Below are 17,975 nucleotides of genomic sequence, written 5' to 3'. Positions count from 1 at the left end.
AGAATATTTTAATCTCGTATTTTTAATAAATAAATTCATGAATCAACCCAAATGATTAACTTGATCCGCATGAGATTTCTCTTGACGTAGTCAATATCATGGCTAACTCTTAGAATTGTGCACATACCGTCATTAGTCTGGCTTGCTTCTGTCAATCTTCATGCGGAAGCATGACATGAACAAGCTCTTTCGCCATGCTTATTCTATTTATCGATACCATAGTGTTTTGACACATTCATAGACACACACACATATATGTATAATCACTGTTTGTTCACGTCAAAAACGTCAAGACACTAATTCGGCAACACGTGTGATGATTGCAAGAGTGCCAGGAAGCGATTTCAAGAATTGACGTGTCACTAGTCGGCCCCACCAATACAAAGTATGCATCGCGGCCTAAAAGTCCGTGGGATTAAACAGCAGTTAAATTTTAAATTCAAAGTCGAAGTGAGCCTCAGGTGATTTACGGCTTGGGAATTTAGCATTTATGAGTTTTCCACCAAATATCCACGCACAGATCCATGTCCGAAACAAAATAAGTGGCCCGTAAGCCTACCTCAATTGTCTCGGCCAAATCAACTCAATGGCCGAGTTGTGATTGTGGGAAAGTCCACTAATTCTAGTGAACCCCTAATTCCTCCAGTCATTTCGGCAACCGTTGTTGAAGAAATTGCGATCTTCGCCTTAAACGCCCGGAAGCTCCAAGAATGGAAGTAATTTTGATCCACGGGGATCAGTTGAAGGGAAAAATACGGGAGTTAAAAGTACAGTAAAAGAAGTGAGATGAATGAAAGTGCGAGGAAAATGTAAAAGATGCAAGGAAAATAATGATAGGTAAAAACGAAGAGTGGGAAATGAAAGGATAAATAAAGGGTACGATTTGTGTTGATCGAGGATCCTAACAACGACTAGAAGACACATATTTATAGGCATTACAATAAAACCTTAGAAAATCTCATTAAATGAATACGCATATAATTATGATATCGCGATAATATTACGAAATTAACTCATAGCCAATCTATCAATAAAATAACAAAATATATCGAAGGGATATCTTACTTATTCGACTATCTAAGATCAAAGATATCACGAAATAAGACGAGAATATTGCTTCTTCGATCTCCAAAATTAAAATCTCAACTACCACAAATATTTCTTCTCCGCCTCAGTTAAATGAGCGCACGCACAAGCACATATATATGTATATATGCATATAATTTCCATCATGGGCTCACCTTGCTGGGCTTCTTCAAATGACCCTCTTGCTTATACGTCTTAGGCTTGTTGTCTTCAATATATGGGCCTCAATGAGAACAGGCCTCTCTCAATGCTCCCGGGCCACCCCTGAAATTCGGACCAGTACATCCAAAAACCCGGGAAATCATCGAAATCACCGAATACACGTCACACCTCGACTATTTTCACGTGTTATGGAAAATAGATGGAAACAATCACACACACACATATATATATATATATATATACACATGTATGTATATATAATGCTTTTTTATGAGGACAGATTGGATAAAAGCAGGACAGGCAACGTGGGAAGTCCCCACTACTGATGTTTTCTTTATTGGGTTACTTCTCTCGTTTTGTGTTCTTTCCCTCCATCATCCTTCTTCTGCATGAATTAATGAACACCAAGTAGGGTCTGCAAATTGCCCTTCCCACGTGCAATAATGCTGCCTTTCGAATTCCATAATATGTCCAATTCATTTCGTTCATTCTCATCAAATATCATTATCCTTGCACATATTTGGGACGACTCTGGCTCCCCATAACCGATATAATGTGATTGTTTTGTCCCGAAAGGGCAATATCACTGATGAAACAGATTATCATATGTATATCAAAGTCTTGGAGGTTAATATTAGCTTTCATTAAGCTATCTCGAGTCGCGGTCACTATTGTATAATATTAACAAGACATGCAGAGGTTTCATTATGTGCATTCGATCTAAAGCACACGAAAAAATCAGGAAAATGTGAATTTTTGTAAGTACTTGGAGGATTGGTATCTGTCTAGAGCTAGCTAGTGGCATGGGATTGGTGGAGGGTGTGCAAAGTCTCAAGGAAGCCGTTTGTTACGATGACTTATAGAACATGGCATTAGATGATAATTATGATAATAATGAAGTCCAATATGAATCGTTTGACTTCTTCTCCATGTTGACTGACTGGGAACTATCTATATATATATATATATATATATATATATATATCCCTACCCTATTATGGATTAGCACATGCCTCTTGCTTACATTCCGTGGCTTATGGCATTCCCCGTCTTATGTCCTTTGTTTTTGACAGATTCTTGTGTCCTTTGTTTAGAAACACCATGTGAATGCACAAGAGATGCAAAAGGCTATAGGAGAAAAAGAAAAGTAGATGCTCATGTGAGTGATTTAGAGGAGTTCTCATTCTCACAGGTAGTTCACAGCTCATATATATATATCACATGCAATTCTCTCATCCTCACTATATCACGATCTGAAATCCATTCTCCCCAAGTAACATTATTCTATCCGCGACATGATCCATTCGGAAAGCGCACCCTAATGAAAAAAATAATAATTCCCAAACGATCATATATATGAGAGCTGGCAGAAGCATTCCTAGCTATTTTACAAGACTTCCGATAGCTTGATCCTCCTATCTTCTGCGTGCATTCTTAAGTTTGCCTTTGCAATCTCGGACCTCCGGAGGTCTGTCTTCGGCTGATCGCGGCTAATTCCGACTAATGTTGAATTACATATTGGGACTTAATTTCAACGGTAAAACGGAAGAGAAGGTACTATAGAAATCAAGGGAAATGATTGGGTCCAGCAGCTGAATATATTCGGTCGCTGCGCTCCGTACGAAATGTTTTCGTAGTTTGACAATAACGTTTTGTACAAAATAATCAATCGACTGCATGTACGATTCAATCAACTAATATTTTGTACAAAATATTTTGATACTTGGATAATAATATTTTATATAGTGAGAATAACATTTTATACACGGGACATCGCCTTAATATTCTACCGCTAACCCAATTAGAAATCGAAGACCACTTGCCTGCATCCCCACACCCCACCCACAGCTGTAGCTAGCTGTCCTAATCAATCATCCCCCATGTGATCCCCCCCGATCCCAATTTCCTTCCCCGCCCGCCCTTCCCCTCCAAAACCTCCGCACGAGAAGGAAGGTTAAGGCAACATTAGAATATTTTAATGATTATGTCGGCTCATTGCAATGATTTGATCCCAATCTCTCTGATCAGCTGATGGAACACCCAACTAACCGAACGCGGTCGTTTAATTAGTTATTCGTAGGTTTCTCCGTTTCCCTTTATATCAACCAATCACGGTCGTTTAATCAGTTAACACCCTCATTCACCACCTCCTCCTCCTCCTCCTTCTCCTCCTCCTTCTTCTGCTTTTTCTTCATCCTCTCTCTATCCACATGGCACAGCAGCCATCCTTCCAGGACATGTCCGCCGCCGTAAGCTGGCCCTCCTCAGCTCTCCTTCCCCACCAGAGATCGCCTCCCCATCTGCAGCCTTCATGGGTCGACGATTTCCTCGAGTTCTCAGCCCTTCGCCGAGGGGCCCACCGGAGGTCAGCCAGCGACTCGGTCGCATTCTTTGAGGCTGTTCCCGAGCTGCCAGATAGCAGCGACGGGGTGTTCGAGAGGCTGGACAACGAGCAGCTCATCTCGATGTTCTCCAACGAGCTGTCTGGGGGCGCCCCGCCCACGCTGCTGTCGAACCCATCCACTCCATCATCGGATCAGAACAGCAATAACGAGGAGAAGGCGGCAGAGCCAATGCAGCCACCTGAGGTGGATTCCCCTGCAGCTCAGCCTGCAGCCGATGCCACTCCCGCGGCCACTGCCACCTCCAACAACGATGATATCATTATCGACCCGAAAAGAGTTAAAAGGTATTAGCTAACATAAAGTGTACTTCTCTAACTAGACCCAGACTTCCTTTATAATCCGGAAAACAATGTAGTCTGCAATGCGAGCTTTCACTAACTATGCGAGCTGTCCATACTTCTGCATGCATGAGAGAGATTTGTGCGATACGATGTTTCGGATAAATTGTCAAAGAGTCTTCTTTGCTGGTTATTGCCTAGGATTTTGGCTAATCGGCAATCAGCTCAGAGGTCGAGGGTGAGAAAGTTGCAGTATATATCAGAGCTCGAACAAAGCGTGACGACATTGCAGGTGATAACTTTGTCATGTCCGATCCATTTTACGATTTCTATCATCCTAGATCGTTGCCCCGGCACAATATAATTAATTTCTGTATTTAGAAGCAGCTTATCTGAATAAACTGCGTCTTTTTTTGGAAAAATTATAAACTATGTATCTTAATTGACCTCGATCCAATATATATGGTGGTACCTACCATTGTTTAATGTATTACATAATTCATTTTAATTTATTATTCACCCAAAAAAAGGTAAAAAGTATAATTTTATGCTAATTACAACGCATGGGTGAAGACGGAGGTATCAGCACTATCACCAAGAGTGGCATTCTTGGATCATCAACGGTTGATTCTTAACGTAGACAACAGTGCCCTCAAGCAACGAATTGCGGCCTTAGCTCAAGATAAGATCTTCAAAGACGGTAAATCGAGATTCTTGATGCTCGTTTCAGATCAAATTGCCATAAATTATTGTAATTTACTACTAAATGTACATGTCTCGGTCTATATACGTATCTTCAGGAATAGTGATATAATACCAAGGACTGATGTCAGTGTCAATGTTTTTTTTTATGACATTAAGATGTAATTATTTACCCGGCTTGAAAGCTACAAGCCTACAACTCTACGATCCATGCAATTTATTTTTATTTATTATATATATTTCTGGGTAATTAAGTATCATTATATATATATATATATATCTATATATACACACCATAAGAAGGCGTTGTATTTTCCATACTCGTACAATATTTTCCAATATGTATGATTAGATTAATATATGTGTCTTGGTGCCCAGCTCATCAAGAAGCCTTGAAGAACGAAATAGAAAGGCTGAGGCAAGTCTACAATCACCAAAAGATCAACCTCGAGAAGATGAGAGCCACGGAGTCGGGTTATGAGGCACCTCCTCTGTTGCGGCGGACGACTACCGTTGATCACCAGGGGCATACAGATAACGGCAACGTTCCAGCTGATAAAAAAAGATTGATGTGATACGCAATTAAAGAATTGGACAAATTCTGTTGATGTAATTCTACATGTTAATATTCTTAGTCCAATGATTCGCACCGATTTAATTACTCGACTACTATGTTTAAGTTAGATGACTCGAGGATCAAGAGCATATTTAAGCTTTTCTTTTAAGTTGTGCAACGGAAGTGTACAGTGAGATATTTTTCAAAGAAATTGGTCACTGACACAGCAATTAACTCATCGGCCTCTCGCCAACTAACCCTGATCGACACAAGAGATCGAACAATACATGCCGAATGTTCCATTCTCGGTTTCAAAGTTATATTTAGTGCCCATCTTTTCAAATTATCAAATTGAGCCCTCCTTGATTGGTCCTGCACGAGTACAAGCAGGGAGGAGTGAGGACAACCACGACAAATGTGGTCTCTGTGGGTTGAGTCCCATGGGTGACCATTTCATGGATTTCAATGCAACCCCAGAAATCATAGCATTCCATGCCCCGGCCGGCATCTCTGGTGGGCATACCGTCAAAAACCGATAAGGCCAACTCCACGAAACCGTATTTCAAGTACATATTAATTGATGCAGTCGCCAAGATGGGGATTCAAAGCGAACTTGAGCCACTGAATTAGCATATGAATGGACCCACAGTACCTGCTGCGTGACCCGCACCTAGGTGGGCGCAAGCAGTAAGGACACTGACTACAACTGATTCATTCGTTTTAACTCCCATTTTTTGCATCTGCGGAAACAGATAAGCACCTCTTTGAAGTCGCCAAATCGATAATAGGCTGTAATCATTGCGCTACACGAGATTACATTTTTCTCGGGCATTTCTCCATACATTCCTTTGTGCTTTCCACATCCCCCTGCTTTTGCGTAAAAATCAATCAACGATGGCCACATTACCACATCTCCATTTGTACTTCCATGCAGTCTCCAAGTTGCCTGTCATGCAGTATAACTCTATTAAGGCGCTGATCACGTAGGGGTGATCGAAAAATCCAAACTTGGCTAAATAGGCATGTACTAAGCGACTATTGACGTTGAATCTGAACCAATCACATTACAAGATTTAATGAATGGCAGGAAAGCGTGGTAGTTTGTTGACACCAATTTATCGACTTGCAGCCATTAAAGAGGTCTTGCCAATGAAATGAGACAATAATAGATTGAGTTATGCTCTTGGCAACATCAAATGAAACAACAGCAGACTTAAAATGCTACGACGAAGACAGCTGCAAGATCTTTGAATATCAGAATGTCACCTATTTGTCGATAACTAGGATTTGGGGAAGATTCATTCTACTCTTCTGCTATTTGGACTAACTTCTTGCCAACATTATCACCTCGAAACAGTCCTAATAAAGCAGAAGTGATGCTCCCCAGACCGTATGAGATGTCTTCAAGCACGTGAAGTTTGCCTGTACGGAGATAATTGGTGGTCTTGGAGTGGATGTAATTTGCAGTAAAAAATCCTTGAATCTTGATTCTCCTTTAGATGACGTGCAACACTATCTGGGGCAGCCCTTTTTCGGGAATCTGTATATTCAGATATAACTCGGCATATGGCAACTCTACCATAATTGTTCATGTTCGCAATTGCAGCTTCTTGCATCTGTGCCCCAACATTGTCAAAGTATGTGTCGATCCCATCAGGAAAGTACCTGTGTTTGATTTATGATCAGTTCGGTTTGGAGAACTGCCGAAAGTTTTTCAGTTATCCATTATCTGCTTCTTAAGAAAACAAAGAAGATGAGGGAAAACATTGTATTGTGCTTTGTTTTTGTTTTTTTCCTGTTTCATAGAAAATTATAGGGCAAACTGGAAAGATTTTTTGGTTTTTGTCATCGAACAGAGCCACTTCTCTGACCTTTTCAGGGTGGATTTAAGGTCAGTTTCTTCTCTGTAGTTGAATGCCTCGTCGAAACCAAGTTTCTCCTTTTGCAGTTTCACCTGCCAGTTAGAAGTTGCATTGTCGTTGAGCCGTCTGAAGCTTATGAGATTGGTCTTGCACTAATCTAAGACGGGACATAACTTAAATGGTTAATTACCTTTGTGTTGCTTCCTGCACAACCAACAACGTAGCACCCAAACAACTTCGCGTATTGCCCGACAAAGTTGCCAACTGACCCGGCAGCTGTAGATACGAAAACTTTGTCCCCTTTCTTGGGCTTGCTTATCTCTAAGAGTCCAGCATAGGCTGTTAATCCACTAAATCCTGAAAAATATAAACAGATTTTTACAATAATAAAAATATAATGTGTGGACATACCCGGGATTCTTTATCGAACTTGTTACATTGAATGTAATACTGATGATGAGCCAAAGGCTAATGCCAATACCTAAGGCACCAACCTGGTAAGACAAAGATGAGCCCATTGGATCCAATTTCCTGATCATTCTGCCGCTGGGAATTTTGCTGTACTCTCCCCAAGTAATCACCCCAATAACCAAGTCACCCTTCTCAAATTCCGGGTTTCCCGTGGCCAGAACTTTTGCTACACCATAAGCCTCGATATCCTGCCAAGATCATATAATTATTCAAACTCAACTCCATAACGGGCGGGCAGTAACTCTAAAGCTCAAGTTAGTGCTGTTCAAAACCTGGTAGCATCTATTAAGTTTGCAGCTTCAGATAATGTTATTTTGGGTTATTGATTAAGTTTTCCTTGCCAAATATGGACTCAAGGTCCATGATGCTAGAGTTTGCTGGTCAAAGCTTCTTTGGTTTTCCGGAAATATTCCGAGATGCTCCTTTGTGGCTTGGTTTGCCATCTCACAGATTAGCAACGAACACTAGCCTTTTAAGTGGGGTGTCTCTCGGGATCATTTACTCGTGAGTTCTGCTATTTTGAGCTGGAAACTCGGGATCATGGTTCACCTGTTCGTCTTATTCAGTATAACTAATGCAATATGGAGAGATGCTCAGTTAAAGATTGCAAAACCAGCTGGCTTGTGGGAAGAAGAGTTGCTGATTACTGCTAGACGTAGAGGAAGAAAATCAAAGATCATTACTGATTTATTTGATTTGGAGAGAAAGGAATGAGGGAGCATTTCGAGGCAAGAAGATTAAGCATGAAGCTATATATGGTGAAGCAGATCATCAAGACAGCTTGGCCGAAGGCTTGTTCGATTCCTAAAGTGCATATATCATTCATAAAGCCAACTCTTATAATATTGCAATCTTTCCATCTAAATGCTGTAATTAGCTGATAGCTTGTTTTTGCTTGAGCTGATCATGCTCAGTCGGTCCTCTTGGGTGTACTTGGGATAAGTGACCGGGCAATGGCCATTGGATATATCCTTTTGATAGCACAATGAAACATGACTTATCCTAAAAGGGAACAATCTATAACGGATGCGGAACTTATTACGTGTAGACGCAAACTTACCTCTCCTGGGATAGTTCTTACAGCAAGTCTCGAGGCTTCATGATCCCAAGCCAATTGACAGAGATAGGACAGCAGTTTTTATCTCATTTGCAAAAGTCCTACTGATTGAATTTATACAGTATGAATTATCAAGGTGTTTTCAGAATTTATTAAATTAAGCCGGGCATAATTGACTAGTTAAATATTGGTGTAGAGGACATCTCAACTTTATGCTATCATGATTTGTTTTCTGGAGTAACGAAAGTACAAGAATGGCATATAATGCAACGCCCGACAAAGAGTACTTTCAGTTTCAGGTGACTATTTTATTTTCTAATAAAAAAGGGGATCCTTTCAAATTTTTTTTATATATACTTTGATATTCGAAAATTTAATTTATTCATTTATTAGAGATTTATTTAAAGAGAATAGATATAGAATCGTTTGAATTAATTTTTTTTTTTATAAAAGGTATTTTTTCATTGCTCATCAGGAAAAATGGACATGAAATTAACCCACCAAACACCGGAACAAAAGCATAAGAATAATATGAACCCGTGCTCGATAATGTGCAGATTAAGAATCACTCCGAAGAAGCTTTCTGAGAATCAGTCTATCGAGAACATCATCGGAATCATATCTAGAGGGGGCAAAAAAAAAAACAAAAGCCATTTCATCAATATCCTAGAAGTTTGGCAGGTGACAGCAATGCCTTCATTCCGTAGTGTTTGTTACCAGAAGAGAGGGCTTGGGTTGAACCTCCCCGGTGACATTTCCATAAGCATTAATGCAGTTCGAAGTGACTCGGCTTCCAGGTATAGTAGATGTCAGGTTTACAGATTTCAACACTATCCCCTTGCACGCAACTGATCTGCTACAGTTGAGACTGATCGCCACATCTGTGCTCGATGTTCCCGACAGGTCGCTGTATGTCACATTGCTTATGTGAACTCCCGTTTGCTGATTTTGTTCGAAGAGTTCTCACTAGTATTAATGTCTGGTTTTCAATTTTTTCCTCACCAAGAACAAAGAAAAACCAAAGTTTTCTGATTCAGTACCTTTTCCTCACAGGCGCCTCTGCTTTTGCAGTAGTACTGATCGATGATTATCGGGTTTTCCACGGAGTCGAACTTGATATCTTCAAAGGTGACTCCTCGGACATAACCAGTTCCGACCTTGCAGAGAAAAAGATACATATAAAGAAAGAACAGAAAAGTTCCGCCCAACAAACATAAAATTTTTTTGGTACCTGCCATGTTTTGATCCGAGCTCCATTCGTGGTATGTTCAAAGTAAACTTTTCTCACGTGAATGTTCTCTACCTCGACGGCATTCCCTGATCGACCTAAGCTTCCTATGCTGTGAAACATGAGAAAAAATGACATGTAAAAGAAAGAAACCACTGATGATACATACTTTTTTCTAATGATATATACTGAGAATGAAGATTTTAATCACCTCACTCCATGACCAGGTCCACATATTAGAGATGAGATGTTAATATTCGATGTATAGTCTCCAACAGATACACAATCGTCACCTTCAAATCACAAATTCAGAAAACAAAGTTTAGCAGTCAAAAAGCATTTGTGGTTCATCGATAGAATGATAGATGGTGAGTAGAAGACAAAGAAGTAACCGGTTCTGATCATCGTGTTTGTGATGGTTATGTCCTCAGAAAATTGGATGTGGATCCCGTCAGTGTTCGGACTATCCCCGGGAGCTTCAATTAGCAGATTATCGACGTGAAAATAGTGACAGCCTGATATCAACATGTGGGTCTGAGAACTGTTTACTAAGTTAACGTTCGTAACACCGCTCGCATTACAAGAGATAAACTTCATTGCCTGCAAATCATAATCAATCTCCTCGAATATTCTCAACCATATTAAACTGATATGCTCTTTTTTTAATTACTATGAGTAAAACTCGAGATGATCGATCAGATTAGGACTTACAGTAGGTGCCAATGAAGTGCATCCTTCCTGAACAAGAACGTAATGCAATGATACCGAATGTCTTGTCAGTCATTCCATAGGAAACTGAACGCAAAAAGCTGTGAGATTGCAAGTTTAAAGTACCAGGTCAGGATGATACCGGCACGACTGTTTCCACCAAACCTGGCCCCGCCCGTCGATTGTGCCAAAGCCCGTGACATGAAGCTGCTCAACCTGACTGAAGACTAGCCATTGGTTTGGATCAAGCCTGGACCATGATTTGGGTGAGTCCGGGGCAATTATATTCCCCAATATCTGCGAAAATAGGGGACGAGCTATTCAATAAATAATCTACTCAAGCCAAAGAAAACAAAAATGATGGCTCTTTCTGTTTGGCCTTTTTTTCTGTTATTGCCCGGACGACATGAAACCAAATCATCTTTTGCATTACCATAAATGTGATATTCTTGGCCTTGCAAGGACCGCCGAATTTGACTTGATGCACAAGAAAAGTGTTGTTTTCGGGGACAATAATTATCGGGTTTTCCTCTTCACTGGAACATGTAGCATTCCAAGCGTCATGAAAGGCCTGTAGATGAAAGACCAGCTCAGTAAAACATTCGAGAATGCAACTATCTTTTGCGTGTGAAAAGGCACAGTCGGAATTATCGGTAAGAGAATTTTACTTCTGTATCATTCGTAATGCCATCACCAACAGCCCCATATTCGCATACACTGAAGCGAGTGGAGTTTTTGGAGGTACCCGCAGAACTGATGCTACAAGAAAACAATGCCGATACACAAAAGAGAGCCAAAGTGCCCTGCAAGAAAACAACATCATGTGGTTTTCAAATACTTTAAACTGAAGTTAAGCATCGAAGTTTGGAAATTTTGGACTTCCCGTACTCGCATTTATGTTGCCGAAACCGAGCACTTTCAGGAATTAAGATAATTTGCAAGACTATGAAGGGAGCCGAGACCGGGATTCAGACTCTTTTCTGTTTCTTTTTATACCTGCTCACATCTGAAAGCTGACTATATGTTATGATCAATTAATGATCTTCAAGCAAACGTTACGTATCAAAAGAGAGATTTTGCATGAAAGAACTTACTCATAGCAGCAGTTTCTCAACACTGTGTGATAAAAACCGATGTGTACTTAATTGGTGGATTTATTGTAAAGCAACTTAATAATGGAACGAAGAAGAAACTGCCCAGAGAGAGGTACAGTTACTCATCTTAGAGATCGACACTGAATTAGCATCACAGCTACCGTGAGGTATGGTGCAGTTGAAAATCAGAGATCCATGAAATATCTGGAAGAACGGGGTTAGCTCTTTTTAATTCTTCTTTCCTGTTTATCAGCAGCCATAGCTACTTCGAGTTCATGCCATCAAAAAAGTTGAACATAAGAAATGGTTCGTGATGGCAGGGGCAATAATGCTAGTTTCTCAAAGACATGAGCTTCGAGGATCCGTCCTGGATTCTCCAGGGACAGGTTATTTCGACGTAGGTGCCATGGCATGGCATCAATCCTATGGTAAAAGCTCTGTACGCGGTAAATAACTAATGCTTATTTGTACATTTGTAGTAGTAGCTGATTCAATGTTCTCCCGATCGAGTAAAATCATGTCACATCCATTCAGCAAAAAAAAAAAATCATGTCACATCCCGGCATCTTTGATCCCACATGTTCTGGAACCAATCCACAGCCACGAGAGCAAGTCGAAAATTTTTAACTTATTTTTGGGGTATGGCTCGACAAATAAGGGTAAATATTCGTCAAGTATTACTAAGGTAAGTGGCTACGTAACATCCCGTAAAAATTACATGTAAATGGTAAACATAGTCCATTGTGGTTTCACAAATTTTCACTTATATGCATTTTGATATGAATTAGTTTCTGAGTCTCTTGTGCGCAGATTCAAGTGTTTCGAATCAAATAGTTGGTTGAAGAAAATGGAATCAAAATGGGATATTGCTAGTACAAGATGCGATGCTGTCGTTCACGTGTTCTATATTATGACTGCGTGCCGTTTCCTTTCCGTTGCTTTTCGAGCATCCGTAGCACGTGTCTCGAGATTAATACTCGTGCATTATTTGTATCGCGTTGCAGCCGGTGAAGGTTGTCGTTTCGGTGACGGAAGGTAAAAGACCGCCGACATAAAAGTTCTCACAGTAACTCGTATCAATCAATCAACCAATATATATAAACTCCAAGAGTCCTTATTTAATATTCCACCTCACCAAAATATATAATATATATTAATAGACTACTCTGTACGTTATTCGGAATGGTATGGAAAGGAAATCTGATTGACTGGCATATTCGTTTACGAGTTCATCATTATTTAAAAAAATAAAATTCCATCTATGGCAATATATAAATTATCGAATTCCATCTATGTCAACATGTAAATTGTCTTTATTTAAAAGTATTACCGTCAACATGTACGTGTGTTATTTAATTTTAAGTATCGTATTGTGAGAATGAGACTCCTCGTGTTGGTTTTGGCGGTGGTCCATCGGATGTGGAGATGATGATTTCTAAGGATGTACGTAAAGAACTTTAAAAAAAGAAAAAAAACTACCTGACCTGAAAAAATAAATCAGGTCCCATACTTGAATTTCAAGTGGATTTTTATCTAAAAAAACCACACTCAAAACTTGGCTCCGAACCCGAAAGACCTGACGGTGCCCGACCCAATCAAAATTAATAATTTTATACTTTTATTTGGTATTCATGTATAATACATATAACATTTATAATAATCTATAATAACATTTGTAAACTGTAAAATAAAACCTGTTTCGATTCTACTATCTGCTCCCAGTCCCACCTCCAAACCCCTACGTTTCCATCCTCCCCCTCGTCGGCAATGTGAAACGGAGCCTCCATCTCGGCGGTGTTTGTACTCCAAGTCGAAACTCAATGAACGTTGTTTTTTCTTTTATTTTTGAACTCGTATTTCATTTGATTTTATGACTTCGTACTTGTTCATACTTCGCGTATTTATAGTTGGGATGTTCTAAATATGATGAATTTCATTTTGTCATTTTAAATTCATAGTTTCTTTTTATTTTTTTGGGTAGAAAAAGGAATATATAATAATAACGGTTAGCCAAAGTCCGCCGAAGCGGCTCCGTCAATAAACACAATTCGAGTATTAGACACTCCAATCTGATAAGCCAAAATAAAATATAAAGTCCCAACGGGGGGTCTCAAAATATTGAACATCCTGATAAGTGTACAAGTCTTCCTTAGCTAGGCGAGCAAGATGACATACAATAATATTGACCTCATGAAAGGTATGTTGAATCCTAAAGTCGGCGAATGATCGTGCAAGAGTCCTGCAATCCAACAACAAAGGCATTAGCATAAGGTTCTCTTCGATATTCCCCAAGAAAATATATATAACTACCTGGGCATCAATCTCAACACAAAGAGATTGGATGCCAATATCGCAAGCCATGCGGAGTCTTTCCCTCAAGGCCGAGCACTCCGCGACAAGGCTATTGGTGACTCCAAGAGAGAGGCCAAAACCTCTAACTCAACCACCAAAATGATTTCTAAGCACACCACCAGCACCTGCAATATCCAGGAAGCCCGCAACTGAGCCATCCATGTTGAGCTTTAACAATCCCTCCGAAGGGGGTTGCCACTGGACATGAATGGTAGTGGTGTGTTTGTGGTCTCCTGGGTAAAGAGAGGCAAAGAATTCGACTGCTAGCTTTAAGTAAAACCGAAGAGGTTGTGTGTATGCGTGCTCCCTATCAAAGATAAATTTGTTTCATTGCTTCCAAATTGTCCACAAAGCATAAGGGAAGGCAATCTTCCAAGGACACTTGGTGTGTGAGGTTCGTAAGCCTCACAATTAATTTTGAGACAATCAATAAGAGGGAGACCAAACGTCCCCTTCTTAGAAATCGGGTTGCCAAAATTAGCCCAAAAGGTGCAAGCTGCTAGACATTCTCTAAGAATATGTGAGATTGTCTCTTCAGGGTCTTGGCAAAAAGAGCAGTGGGGTGGAACTGCAAGTCCTCTCATGTTAAAGGTAACTTGCAGTGGGCAGCCTATTAAGACAAGCAAGCCAAAGGAAGGTGTGGATGTAGGGGATGATTGAAACTTTCCATATCCAAAGCCACTCCTTGCCAACAAGATCGGGATCTCGACGAGTAAGGTGTTCTATCCCCCTTCCCCAAGTAAGCTCCTGGGAGTATTGCGCAAGAGTGCCAACACATTATCAATGAGGGAGAAAGCTAAACTATCTAGATTCCATGAACCATTTGGTTCAAGAATATCAGTAACACTGAGAGAGCTCTCTTGCCTGGTAAGTAGACTTGAAATGCTATTTCGAAACAAGGCCTTGCCCACCCACAATGTTCCTGCCATTACCTACTAACCACTTGCTACCAAGAGAGCATAACTGGGAACCAACTGACAATGCAGCTCGGTTAAAAGAGCTTAAGGTTTTAAAAGAGGCTCGGCCATAAATGTAGTTATGCTTTAGGATTCGAGCCCATGGCCAATTGTCCTCCCTAGCCCCCATGCAAAGCTAGCTAAGAGGGCAAGGTTTCGGCCTTCAGCTCATGACACGCCTAGACCTCCTTTACCCTTAAGGAGGGTCATGGTGTCCCATCCCGCAAGGTAGAGCTTCTTGCAATTTTCAGAATTTTCCAAAACAAAATTTCTACAAAGACAATCAAGAAAGTCACAAATATTCTGCGGGATAAGTGTGCATTGCATACTGTGGGCGAGGATAGCAAAAAGAACAGAATTGGCAAGCATAATTCTTCCGGCCATGGAGAGGGTATTAACTTTGCCAACCAATGAGTTTAACTTTAAATTTATCAATAAGGAAAAGGAAAGAAGAAGATCGGCTAGGGGACATATCTATAGGGAAACCCAAGTACTTGCCAAGGGTCAGGGATTAAGGGAGTCCACGTATATTTAGGACTTTGTTCCTCGTCCTCATGGAAGTATATCCAATTTTGAATTAATAGTTTGAGAAAACTATCACTGTCATCCCTCTACTTTCACGTCACCATCAATTTAGTCCATTTACTAATTTTGCCACCAATTTAACTCAAACGTTTGCCTTCCACATATCAAAATGGTCCTCGACGTCAAATAAGGTAACGGAAGTCTTACGTGGCTGCACATGTGGACCAAACGGCATCAATTAAATCGTTTTTTAAACCCCAAACACTTGCCTGGTTTGAAACGACACCGTTTTTCCGTGAGCGACCCCGTCAGTTGTATCCCGTCGAGCACGAGCTGAACGATGTGCGAGTTCGAGCAGCCAACGCCGACCCACCTACTCTCGTCCCTAAGGCAAGGAGGTTTGGTCCACCTCCAGTACAGATCCAACGAAGAGTTCGTGGAGTCCCTGAGCTTCAACAGGCCACTCCTCTCATCGGAAGGGATCGAGCCTGCGGATCCTGATTTCTTGCCCCTCCCTTCACGTGATTTTCTAAAAAAAAAACTTAACATTGCAAACAAATTACATAAACAAATATCACATGGATTGGAATTCATTGAGTAATTATTGACTAAGGAGAAGAAAGCTTTGGAGAAACATGTCTGCATTCTTCAAATATTATGGACCAATAATTCATACAAATGACATTGTCAAATAGGACTTCCTAAGCTGCGGAAAGAGTTGGTTTCACCAGGATCGAATTAAGGATCTTTTGTTCCCTCCGCTTCCTCTGTAGAATCTCCACCAATCTTGCATCGCATGCCTCGTCAAACTCCCAACATTATACAAAGGTAATCAAACTCGAAAACTCCTCATTTTCTCGATCATCTGGTCGAATCGAAGCACACCCAATGATTGGTTTCGCCTCGGGTTGCAGGCTTTGATCATGAGCTCGAACACCTCAAGGTTCAATAGTAATGCGGTTGTGCTCTGTTTGCTGATGTTTCTTGTTCTGTTTTAGCAACCTTGTACATCAGTGCCCGTAGATGCCGATGTCTTGTATCCCAGTGAGAGGAGTGACTTGTGGAAGCTCAAGGACTCCACGAACTCTTCCTGCATAGTGTCACTTTCTTGACCAGGCTCAACCTCCGGAACAACTCCATCTCCGGGGCCGTGCCGGCCCTGGTAGGGCTCCTTCACTTGGAGGACGTCTCCCTCTCTCGGAACGGGTTCTCAGGCTCGATCCCTTCTGAGTACGCCGAGCTCCCGACACTGACCAAATTGGAGCTGTAGGAGAATGTCTTAGTTCGGGGATTTGCTTCAAGGATTTGCTTCAAACGGTGCCGCTTCAAACTAGGCACGTATTTGGGGTTTAAAAAACGATTTAATTAACGTTGTTAGGTCCACATGTGTAGCCACGTAAGACTTCTGTTACCTCATCTGACGCCGAGGACCATTTTGATATGCAGAAGGCAAACGTTTGAGTTAAATTGGTGGCAAAATTAGTAGAGGGACTAAATTGGTGATAACATGAAAGCAGAGGGATGATAATGATAGTTTTCTCTAATAGTTTCTCTTTTTAAATCTAGGGCCGGAAAAAATCACCTTTGAAAAAGCCACCCATAAAGAATTCAAAACCCGAAGATACTTTTTTTAAAAAAAAAGGACCTACCCACTAACCCATCCATCTACCGAAGATATGCGAGAGAGAAAGTGGACAGTGTACAATGAGAAATATAGCGGAAAGAACGAAGAAGATGGTTTAAGTTAACCAAAATCACCATGTGAAATCTCAATTAATATGGCTTTCATACACTTCATGTCCAAATTAAGAAAAAAGTTTCTATTTATTTATTTTCCTAGCGTGTTGAATTCCTTTGGACATCGCATTATTTGCTTTTGCACGTAGTACAAAAACCGATCACGACCACATGATATTGAGCAGATCAAACCCGATAACAGATCTTCAAAGACTAACCAAGCACATACACAATCTAAACAAATCAGAAGCTCCTCTAAACGGACATCAAGGGGAAAACAAAAGCAAATACGACCACGACATCGGACTACTTCGGCAAATTGTCGACGGTGAACATCCGAGAGGCCAAAGTTTTTAACTTGGGCTCCAAAAGAATCGCGTTTGAGTCGGTCTGGTACGTTAAGGCGTGAACTAAATCGACGTTGAGCTGTAGGGGAATCGAATGGTAGAAGATCGGGGTGGAGAGCACCTCTACGTGGCGGAGGATCGACAGTGGGTTGGTTAGAGGATCGGGATGGGGTCAACGGGATGCGGCGAGCAGAGAGTATGGGGAAGTGGATTCGACTTTGAGAAGCGGTGGAGGAAAGGTGAATTTAGACAAAGAAAGAAGAGAGAAGAGAGTCTTTGCGTGCACGAGCAAGACGTTAGCCGCCAGCACGCACGGGGGTGTTTAGTTCTCAATTTTTTGGAGAGAGAAAGTAATTTTCTAAGCGCCGGCTTGACAGCATCGCATTATTTGCTTTCAGCATATTTGGCAAAAGCATTTTCAGAGTATGTAGCTAAAAGATGTCATTAGG

The 17,975-nt window shown here is 40.9% G+C and overlaps 2 protein-coding genes, 1 long non-coding RNA gene and 1 pseudogene across 3 annotated transcripts; 1 reads left to right on the top strand and 3 right to left on the bottom strand.

The window, feature by feature from the left end:
* Nucleotides 1-3,298: 3,298 nt before the first annotated feature.
* Nucleotides 3,299-5,427, top strand: LOC116196738 (basic leucine zipper 6-like). Its single transcript, XM_031526611.1, has 4 exons — nucleotides 3,299-3,937; nucleotides 4,133-4,223; nucleotides 4,505-4,631; nucleotides 5,012-5,427. Exons 1-4 carry the CDS (start codon nucleotides 3,459-3,461, stop codon nucleotides 5,206-5,208), a joined length of 894 nt encoding a protein of 297 aa, XP_031382471.1. The 5' UTR covers nucleotides 3,299-3,458; the 3' UTR covers nucleotides 5,209-5,427.
* A 1,041-nt stretch (nucleotides 5,428-6,468) lies between these two features.
* LOC116197802 lies at nucleotides 6,469-7,965 on the bottom strand (annotated as a pseudogene).
* Nucleotides 7,966-9,100: 1,135 nt separating this feature from the next.
* Nucleotides 9,101-13,396, bottom strand: LOC116197199 (probable polygalacturonase At1g80170). The gene is made up of 10 exons (XM_031527292.1): nucleotides 13,304-13,396; nucleotides 11,184-11,318; nucleotides 10,949-11,086; nucleotides 10,642-10,812; nucleotides 10,519-10,545; nucleotides 10,200-10,407; nucleotides 10,019-10,100; nucleotides 9,811-9,919; nucleotides 9,620-9,736; nucleotides 9,101-9,521 (listed from the first exon to the last, which is right to left on the bottom strand). The coding sequence occupies exons 1-10, from the start codon at nucleotides 13,394-13,396 to the stop codon at nucleotides 9,276-9,278; spliced, it is 1,326 nt and encodes a 441-aa protein (XP_031383152.1). The 3' UTR covers nucleotides 9,101-9,275.
* A 219-nt stretch (nucleotides 13,397-13,615) lies between these two features.
* On the bottom strand, nucleotides 13,616-17,970 carry LOC116192623. The gene is made up of 2 exons (XR_004154116.1): nucleotides 13,920-17,970; nucleotides 13,616-13,848 (listed from the first exon to the last, which is right to left on the bottom strand). It is a non-coding gene; the product is annotated as an uncharacterized LOC116192623 (long non-coding RNA).
* Nucleotides 17,971-17,975: the final 5 nt, after the last annotated feature.

This window comes from Punica granatum, chromosome 1 (assembly GCF_007655135.1).
Source record: "Punica granatum isolate Tunisia-2019 chromosome 1, ASM765513v2, whole genome shotgun sequence".
Taxonomy (NCBI): Eukaryota; Viridiplantae; Streptophyta; class Magnoliopsida; order Myrtales; family Lythraceae; genus Punica; species Punica granatum.
Note: the sequence above shows the minus strand (reverse complement) of the source record. Positions and strands in the feature narration are given on the sequence as shown.

Coding starts and splice junctions, on each gene's coding strand:
- LOC116196738 (XM_031526611.1), top strand. CDS start 3,459: ATGGCACAGCAGCCATCCTTCCAGGACATGTCCGCCGCCGTAAGCTGG. Junction 4,224..4,504: donor AAAGCGTGACGACATTGCAG/GTGATAACTTTG, acceptor GCATGGGTGAAG/ACGGAGGTATCAGCACTATC. Junction 4,632..5,011: donor AGATAAGATCTTCAAAGACG/GTAAATCGAGAT, acceptor CTTGGTGCCCAG/CTCATCAAGAAGCCTTGAAG.
- LOC116197199 (XM_031527292.1), bottom strand. CDS start 13,396: ATGGAGGCTCCGTTTCACATTGCCGACGAGGGGGAGGATGGAAACGTA. Junction 11,087..11,183: donor GCATTACGAATGATACAGAA/GTAAAATTCTCT, acceptor TTTCATCTACAG/GCCTTTCATGACGCTTGGAA. Junction 9,522..9,619: donor GAGGCGCCTGTGAGGAAAAG/GTACTGAATCAG, acceptor GAACAAAATCAG/CAAACGGGAGTTCACATAAG.